This window comes from Orbicella faveolata, unplaced genomic scaffold (assembly GCF_042242905.1).
Source record: "Orbicella faveolata isolate gen_17 unplaced genomic scaffold, um_ofav_v1 contig_34, whole genome shotgun sequence".
NCBI classification, from domain to species: domain Eukaryota; kingdom Metazoa; phylum Cnidaria; class Anthozoa; order Scleractinia; family Merulinidae; genus Orbicella; species Orbicella faveolata.
The window spans coordinates 23,604,952-23,614,885 of NW_028301563.1; the positions used below are offsets into that span (position 1 = coordinate 23,604,952).

Below are 9,934 nucleotides of genomic sequence, written 5' to 3' on the forward strand. Positions count from 1 at the left end.
CAGCTTAATTCTTCAAAGTATAGTGGTTGGAAAAGTGTTGGAAACTGTTGCCAGACCTTTTAGCAGGAGTAAGTAGTATAGTAAAAGATTCAATATCCACACGGCCAAAAGACTTCAGCTATCGATTGCCTTAACTTTCGGTTTCGCCACAATTGGATAAGAGGATTTACAGCGGAGTTAAGAAGGGTGATGGTAATTGTCCAAGGAAACACAGCGCTTCCATAGATACCAGCTGGTCTCACTATACTTAGAGCAGCAGTAGGGATAAATAACACCATGAATGTGAGCAAAGTGAATCTTGTGTCAGCAAGCACCTTCCTCTCTCTTATAGTTAGTCGCTGGGTATAAAGTGAATAGGTGCCGCTTCCCAGCACAGAGCGATTGTATCGAACGACGATCACAGCTGTCTTAATCTTAAGCACCACAAGAGATGTCAAAAGAACCGCTGCCATGAACGCTCTGACGACTGGTACAGCACTTGTTGGAATGATCCACTGGACGAAGATGATGAAGAAACACCAATTTAGCCAGCATGTGCCGGCAAGCCAAAGGGCCACTGGAAAAAGTGAAAATATATATATATACCGTTTCAGTGGCATTCTCAGGATATATGCATTTTTTATCAGAGGAAACATGTTACTCGTCTCAAAAAGTAGCGATACATTAAGAATACATGATATGTATTCCGATAAACATGCGAGGTATGTCTCCATATAGCTGAGATGCCCACTGAAGGCCACGAGTTTATAAATTTATCATTCGTTACAGTTATTGCTACTTCAGGTTGGAACATAATTCACTGGCTCTCATTTATACCTCCAATTGGAGAGAGTAACGGTGTCTTGTCTAAGAACACCCAAAAGGTCCAAGAGGATCTCTCCTCCCAACATGACTCACCTCACCAAAATGGGAAGAAAAGCTTCATGCAAACATTACCTTTCTTAGCGTAGTTTGTTCGATATCCCACAGGCTTGCATAACGCAACGCATCGATCTCCAGCAATCAGAACTATATGCAAGAGTGAACAACCAACGCAGAACAAGATGGCAGATTCAGCTACGTTTGTCAAGGACCGTAGCGAGTCACAGGCCACTTGATCGTGGTGTAGAAACATGCGCAGGGCAATGTACAAGGGCTTTGCTACTATGGCAGCTACACAGTCCACCAGTGTGAGGCTACCAATGAGAATGTCATATGGTGTCACGATCAACTGTTTCTTGATCATCGTCACAGTGATGGCCAGGTTGCTAAGTAAAGCGAACGCTGCAGTTGTGCCATTCACCACAGATAAAACGACGTCATTGATATGGTTCTTGGAGCTATTGTCCCACAATATAATTGAAGATGACAAACATTCATTTTCGCCGCCATTGCCGGCCATTTAACCAAACTCCTGAAAAAATATATATATATTGTTAGTTCTATGGAATCCTCGCTTCAGTATTGTTTTTCAAATGACTAAGCATTTCTCTTCCCACCAACAACCGTACTAAACATATACCCTATGAAATATTTAGAAATAAAAGTAACTCTTAATAGGCATGAAGACGTTTTACAGAGCTGGAATGTGGGTTTGCAAAACGAAAACTTAAGGGCTATATATATAAAAACCAGATAGATCGCATTACAATTAATAGCTACTAACTAGACACAAGGGTGTCTAGGGGTGCAGATATTGGAAGTGCTGATGGTCGGCAAACTCCGTTTGAAACTAAGGAGGGTAGTAAAAGAGTCCGCGAGGAGAACGGTAGGCCTTGATAATCGTAAAGATCTATTAACCCAAAGAGAGTTCGGCTTTTAAAAGACTACAAAACAGGATTGAGGTTCTAGCGGAAATGGATGTTCAGGGGGTAGAAATCGGGGTTAGAAGATATATGGCAAAATGTTAAGAGCATATATTTATAAACAGGACAGTTAGTGTTAGGTTATTCAATTCAAGAAAGGAAAGAGGTAAAGAAACGGATGTTAAATAATAACCACCACACTCTAGCTGAAGATCTGTTAAGAAAAGCGCCCGTCAAGACAAGAGAAACTACAACGAGAATAAAGCAAAAGAAGCAGAAAAGGGAGCGAAGGAAAATGATAGCAGAAAGCTGTATAACATTACAAGAAGTCTCTGGTAAATCCCGAATCTACAACGATTAAGGACCTAAATGGAAATTCCCTAACAACGATAGAAGAACAACTGAGACGGTGGGCGGAACACTTTAGTGAAACGCCCAACAGAGATGACCCACGCAATCCCCCTCGTCTGGAGATCAACGTACCTGAATTAGACATAAATTCAGACGCAATAACTAGAACTGCAACTTATACAACCAGCAATTGGACAACTGAGACCAGCAAAGCCCCTGGCTGTGATGACATACCGGCAGAGCTACTAAATGCAGATACAGAAACAACTTCCGGTGTGCTCTTTGTCTTGTTTGAGCGCATATGGCAAGAAGAACAGATTCCGGATGACTGGCGTAGAGGACTTATCGTGAAAATCCCAAAGACGGGCGACACCACCGAATGTACCAATTGGGAGGGGAATAACTCCCTTATCTATGGCGTCTAAAGTGTTCACCAGAATCATCCTGACAAGAATTCACCAAACAGTGGACAATCGCCTAATAAAGGAGACCCCTGCCTGCTATCCAGCTCTGGAGCACATCTAAGCGTGGAAACAACTAGGTTAAGCAACAACCCACGTAAGTTCGGGTTAACGATCAACAGCAGAAAGATCAAAATGGATGAACAATGGTTGCAAGCGAAACTGCCAAGTAAAAATAGATGGATAGGAGATAGAGAAATTAGACCAGCTGTCCCACCTTGGCAGTGTGATTGATGTGCAGGGAGGTGCAGACGCGGATGTGAAAGCTCGAATTGGCAAAGCTAGGCACTGAGCATTCACATCATTGAAGCCAATATGGAGTTCAAAAAAGATCTCTCTTAAGAACGTTCGCGGAAAAATTTTCCAGCATTGATTTTTTTCTGAGACTTTTACCACTGTAAGATGATGAGTTAGTTATGTCAGAAATGTAAAAAAATGGGGGGTCACCGACTTCGTTTTGGAGAGAACTTGCCCGAAAGAACATCCTCAATTGGAAAAAATCGGGCTTCGTTAGCGAATAAGGCCACAGTGTCTGTAAACCCCAAAATAGTGCAATTAGACCTTTGAAGTGAAATGTTTTTTCTCTGCCAGATATTTTTTAAGTGGACCCATTAATTAAGTGAATTTAGTCAACTGGTGAGGTTCCCCAAAGAACAAGTTCGCATTTAGCGACCATAGTTTCACGCGCCTCGCAGCCGCAAGATGGCGGGATTCCATGTCCCGCAGACAGAAATCTTGAAATTTTTTAACTTCCCACATTGATTTTTTGTTCATTTTTGGACAATGTGGAGATGATTGTAAATAAAATCTGTTGCTGGAAAGAAAAGTAGAGGACACCGAACGTCCAAAATCGTTAAATCTAAGCAAAGCTATAGCAATGGCCATCTGTCCTATCATTGTTCATTTTATTACATAGCGCGCGCTCTCATGCATGACGAGCGTGCGTGTGAATTTGCGTGCGCAGTAAGGATGCGCAGAAACAACTACACGAACGTCCTTAAGACCAGATTAAAGCTTTACAACTCAAATGTAAAGACGGTGCTCCTTTACCGCTCGGAAAGCTGGAAAACAACTCAGGAAATTGTTAGAAAGCTGAGGGTTTTTACCCATAAATGCCTTCTCATTATACTGGGTATAAGATGGCCACAGCAAATAACAAACGTTGAAGTGCGCAACATTTGTAAGCAAGAGGACATCATGGTGAGCTTAACCTGGTGGAAATGGACCTGTGTTAATTTAATAAGAAAAGACCCCACCGACGTTGCTAGAGAAGGTTTGTTTTGGACACCAGAGGAGAAAAGACAACGGGAGAGGCCTAAAACAATCAAGAGGAGGTCATCAGAGAAAAACTTAAATCCATACACCTGACCTGGGGCGAAATGCGGAAGGTGGCACAAGATCATTTACGCTGGAGAGAGACTGTGAAGACCTTTTTTTTCTGTCGTTGTTGTTGTTTTTTTGTGTGTGTGTGAGGGCCTTATGCCTCCCATGGTGCAATGAGGGCCGATGATGATGTGAAATTTCAAAATTGCCATGGCAACGTTTGGGGCGATATTTCTCGATACAATAAACAAGTCAAAATATTGTATATATTCTGAAAGTAGATTTTCATTGAAACAGTCGCTCTTTCCGAGAATGAAACAAGATGGATGTTTGCTGTTCGTGTAAGGCAGCGTTCCTTTGGGGTATATTGATCACGATCAGTGATCCAAATCAATCGGATCATGGTACATCAAACGAGGAGCCGAAAAATCGGCGATCAGGGTGGATTCAACGGTTTCTTTAATGTACCATGATCTGAGTGATACTGGATCACTAATCCTGATCCAGATAACCCCTCAGGAAAAGTCACTAGTTGGTAGACAGGGCTCCTTTGATCGCAAAGACCGAAGGCAGTCAACAGAGACAGCAAGTACTTCAAATATAACACTCAAGTTTAAGATGCGACGAGTGATGCGGAACTGATTCTTGCGCGTGTTGCGATGTTTACCACTCCACAAAATGTCCATACAATGCATCGTTCTTCCCTTGGTCTTGGCTGGAAAGGGCGAACTGAAAGATGTAGCTGGGGACCCTCAAGAGATGTCCAGGCACAAACTGAACGTCAGACGGGAAATGCCCAAAAGCCAAACAGGTCATAAACAAAACTTTCTCCCAATTCATCACGAAAAGAACGGGTTCACGTCGTATCAGAGAGCGTCTCACTCGTGTTAGTACCTTTTACCTGTACGTATGCAAACATTTTGACCAGCTTCTGATTGTTCCAGGCATGTGGATTAAATATAGCAGCATTGTTCCAGGTGTGTTTAATAAACTTTGCTTCCAGCTGCCGCAAAATGTAACGTGAACCGATAAAATGAGGCACGTGATTAGAACTAGTACAGGCGCAAATGGAGTTGGCCCACCAAATCTCTTATCCGAGCACGATGTAGCCTACGTGTAGCCGTACCCATCCCCCTTTATCCTCGGGGGTGGATACGGCTACACGCAGGCTAAGCACGGTTACCTATCCCTTTATTGCATTTTTCGAACATTCAAAAACGTTTCAAAAAAATCATTCGACAACTTTTATTCCTAATGAATGCAAAAATGTTGTTATGTTTTTCAGCAAAAGGGCCCGGCGGAGCTGCACCCAGAGAATGGTACTTTAATTTAGATCGACCACTTTAAATGTATATTTGTCTACCAATATTATGACCTGTAAATTTAAATGTCTCAAAGTGTTACTACATTGAACAAACAACTAAAGTAGAAAAAGTAGATTTTTCAACAAACGTATCCCAATATGATTGAAACGCAAACGCAATCTCTTTCTCGGCTAAATTCTAGAAATCCGGCCTTTTCCTGTTATTTTCTAGTTGAGGATGAGCATATTGCGAATCAGTACAAATTTTCCACACAGCGTAGAAGTCGTAGAAGAGCTGATGGCGTCACGCAGTTATCAGTTGTTATAATTTATCGTATTTCCACTTGAGTTAATTTGTCAATGATCTAATTGCCATAAACGATAGAGAATTGGTTAAATTTATCTCTAAAACGGCCATTGGTAATCAGCGAAAGTAGTGACACATCTTCTGGAAATGAACAAGTCATGTGAAACATGTACAATCATTACCTAAGCAGCCTGCAGTCACGCTTTTTATCAGGGATGTTGTGGGTGTTTCAAGGCAAATGAAAAAATATATATCTATACGAACTTACACAAAAAGGAAACATTTTTCATTATTTTTTCCACATACGACGTTTCTGAAGGTTTCTTTGAGCAGGTTGTCGGAAACGAATGACTATACCCGCGTCTTGCAATAATTGTTTACATTCCAACGGCGGATTTTGGGGAAAACTGATGAAAAACACAGGCCAAGCCGGGCTTCTTAAAACCAGAGATATTTTTTGATTTTCAAACAGGTGGATGTATAGTTAACCCGTAGACAGTGTTTTTAAGGCCTTTTATGGACGGTGCCGACTAAATACGAAGGTTTTTGGGCCAGGTTAAGACCTTGGGGAAAAAGTAGATCTTTGCAAGGGCTATCGGAATCCACAAAGAAAAAAGAGGGCAACAAAAATGCTGACATCAGCATTTTTCTGAAAATAGAAGGAGAGGATATTTCTTCACAGCTTTCTTTAGAATTCGCCTTTACATACAGAAAAGCAAACACAGTTATAAAGATCTGAAAACTACATGGTAAATGGTAACACAAAAACCATTTTTGGTATGTTTTTAATAACAAAATCGTTGCAAGAGCACTTTTAGCGTCTCTGACAGCCTTCCTCTGTTTCAGCTAAAATACAGTCTAAATATCAGTTAGTAGTTAGCGATATGCTGCTGTTCTGGTGTTCCTGGTTTAAGTACAGGTTGATTTAACTTGATTTGGTCACAGTAGGAAAATTTTGCTTTCAATTTAGTCGTGTACTTAATAGCGTAGTTGATTGCGTCATGTCAACCCAGCGCGCGCGTAGCGCTTAAACCATGCCGGGCGTGATGCGCAGAACGTGTGCGCACTAACAAAAGTAGGCACCGTTCTTAAGTTATAGCCCATAGCAAAATAAGGCGATGTTTTAATCCAATAATTCGCTTTCAACACGTCGTAAAATTTTGCGTGTCTGTTTGATCTCGTTTCGGGCTCAAAACTAACTTCGGTTCATTTCATTTTTCACTCAGTAATACCGCAAAGACCTGAGCTGAATACAAGGATAAAATCCATCGAAAGTAGATTTTGAGCCCAATTGGAGCGAAATCGTTTGTCGCAAAATTCTACCAAAGAAAGCTGTATTAGCAGAAACTAACTATGCTTCGTTTCTAATCTTACTAGGACCTATCTATGGGCGAAGTCAAGCGAAATCAATTTTTCGACTTGTGCCATTTATAAGCGATTTTGGTCGATTTTTACAGGCATTCACTCTTAATGATTTTTCTGGCCAGCTGCTTTGCGTGTATTTGTGTACTGGGTAGTGCAACTTCGCCATGACAAAACTTAGAACCAACATGCAAACACAAAGAAACGGCATGGATGCGCCGATTAACTCTGAGGACATATACAAACTTGCTTCGTTATCTTCATTTTAAAATCTTGATATATAGCTAGATGGGTTAAGTTTTAATTAAAACAATTGGTGCTTGTTGTCAAAATGATGAAATATGGGTGCTTTTGCCATGTTTGAGGATTTTTCTCTGAAAATATAGTCTTTCACCAGCCCTTCTTAAAACCAAATTCATGCAGATCTCGGCATGACTTTGCAGGGACACATTTAAAGAAATTCGATGAAAAAAAAGGATAAAATTGTTACCAACGGATTTTTGTTCTTAATTGATTTAAGACGCGAAAACGTGGTTATCACACCCAAACGTCGACATTTGAAAATTATCTATTTTCCTTAATTTGGTTTATAATGCGCATAAGATAAAACATATAAAATGTTTCGCACGGCAAATCTTATTATATCAGTAGAAAGTTGGTTAAAGATCTTTAAAAGGCTCACCTTACTTACGAAACCTCAGTTTTTTGTATGATTACCTTGGATGGCCGAAGATGCTTCATCGAATATTTAAATAAAATTCAGCTGCTCCAATTCTTAAGATAATACGGGGCACAGTACATTTCATTTGCTGGCTCAATACAATCAAATGACAAAATTGTGGTTTAATTCATTGAATGGGTTTGTAATAAAGTGCCAGAAATCGCCGCGAAAACTCTTGCAACGCATTTCTGCCAAGCGTCGTTCAGATGTTGTTAAATTGCTGCATTTCGAAGCAGAAAATGGAAAATAACTAAAACTGCTGTAGTGATGGAAACGATACCTGACAGTAATGTGAGAATAAATCGAAGGTTGCCAGTTCTTTTCTTTTTCATTTTTTAAAGCCACATTCACAGATTAAAAAGAATCTAACTAAGATTTGCCTCAGCAGCTGGTGTAAGGTAGAGGTGTTGGCAGAGAAAGCAGCATGTCTCCGAAGAGTAGGTTATGCCTATACATTTTAAAATCACTCCAGGTAAACACTTTATTGCTTGAGGATCGACATTTTTAAACTCATTTTATTTCAATTTACTCAATTATCCGTTGATCATTTTACGGCGAACACCTTGTTAGTTTACATAGAATGGCATGTACGTCAGAAATTAAGAATTAATTCACAGAGGCCGAAAGATCTAAAATACAATACTGAAAAGCGGCAACGACCTATTTTATTGCGCTTTGCAATTAGACCTTTTTAGATTAAGGACGTTCGCGCTAATCGTTTGTGCGCATCCTTACTGCGCACGCAAATTCACATGCCATGTCATGCATGAGAGCGCGAGCTAAGTAATAAAATGAACATAGGGCAGATGGTCATTGCTATAGCTTTGCTTAGATTTAACGATCTTGGACGTTCGGTGACCCTTATTTTTCTTTTGATGGATCATTTTCTCTAACGATTTTCTACGTTTAGCGAAACAATGAAGAAAATCTATTGACTAGAAGTTTGAATTTTTGGAAAAATACACCATCCAATTCCGTTCTTATTAGCTCTTTGTTTATCTCTGAAACGGTTTTAAATGCCTCTTGAAGGGTTAAGTTTGGTGAAAACGTTGGTAACATTTGGAATTATTTACGCAACAGAGACCCACTTCTACAAAATATGACTAAGATCGTTTGCCTCCGCTCATTCATCTTCGATATTTTTAACTGTGAACCCCTGTAGACCATGTTCAATTACGTGCTAGAATTTTTCGAAATCAGGGTTGTTTTCCACACGCTTTATCTCTGAGACGAAGTCGGTGGCCCCCGATTTTTTTTCTTGCATTTCTGACACAAGTAACTCATCGTCTGGCTGCAGTAAAAATTTATAAAAAAAAAAAACATCGACTGGACAATTTTCGCGCGAATGTCCTTAAGTGGTTTGTTGCTCCTTTTCAGGCCAGATGAGATACTTTTGAGAATTCTTGCTTTCAAATTTTCAAATAGTCGCGTGTGTATGAATGAATAATTTTAGATGATATGGATTAAAGAACAATTCTCTAGACAATATCACGTGGTCTGTAATGAGAAAATAAACCGCCTTAGGTAAAAAGGTCTGTTACGGGGGCATGAGACAATTATAACAACAACTGATGATGATTAGCAACGAACGTTATGTAACAGTCATAAATCGCCTAGCTTTATTAACACCTTTCTCAAGCGTGCACAATAACTTGGTCGATAGAGCTATAAATTCTGGTCAAAATATTAATGAGCGGAAGAAATATCGGAAATTATACTTGTTCGTTGTCTATAGTATTTATGAAATATTCATTTCTTTATATGAATCTTCATCAGTTACTTGATTGAATGGTCCACGTTCGATATATCATATTTTATAATCCATTAAATTTTTTCGGTCGCGACAGATTGGTCTAAGCATGTCACCTAATGAATGAATATTCCTCAGCTAAAACTGGGGAATATCCGAGTGATATTCTCCAATTCTCAAAACTGCGCGTGTTGCGAAAAATATTTGAAGGATAATTAACACATTTGATAGCCTCCATTTGGCGGGAAGATATGCTCGCATATTTGTCCTTGGACATTATCCGTTCCGAGAAGCGAACGTTTTCCGCGAGTGTAACTCAAGGAAAATTGTGAGCTTCGAGGAACAGAGAATGTCCCTGGACAAATATTCGTGCATATTTCTGCGCCAAATGGAGGCTATTGTGTATTTAATATTCTAACATGGCTCGGAAGCTTTCGAGGCAAAATTGCAAATTTTTATAAAGTTTCTTTTGTCCCTCAATTCTCAAAAGAGACTTGGATACAAAGAAAACAACACCAAATATAGAAGTTTGTCCTGAGAGCCTCAGAACCATGGTAGAATATTGATATATC

The 9,934-nt window shown here is 39.8% G+C and overlaps 1 protein-coding gene across 1 annotated transcript; it reads right to left on the bottom strand.

Moving 5' to 3' along the window:
• Positions 1 to 89: 89 nt before the first annotated feature.
• Positions 90 to 1,381, bottom strand: LOC110050481 (olfactory receptor 4K17-like). The gene is made up of 2 exons (XM_020756404.1): positions 937 to 1,381; positions 90 to 556 (listed from the first exon to the last, which is right to left on the bottom strand). Exons 1-2 carry the CDS (start codon positions 1,379 to 1,381, stop codon positions 90 to 92), a joined length of 912 nt encoding a protein of 303 aa, XP_020612063.1.
• Between the last annotated feature and the right edge of the window lie 8,553 nt (positions 1,382 to 9,934).

Coding starts and splice junctions, on each gene's coding strand:
- LOC110050481 (XM_020756404.1), bottom strand. CDS start 1,381: ATGGCCGGCAATGGCGGCGAAAATGAATGTTTGTCATCTTCAATTATA. Junction 557..936: donor AACAAACTACGCTAAGAAAG/GTAATGTTTGCA, acceptor CACTTTTTCCAG/TGGCCCTTTGGCTTGCCGGC.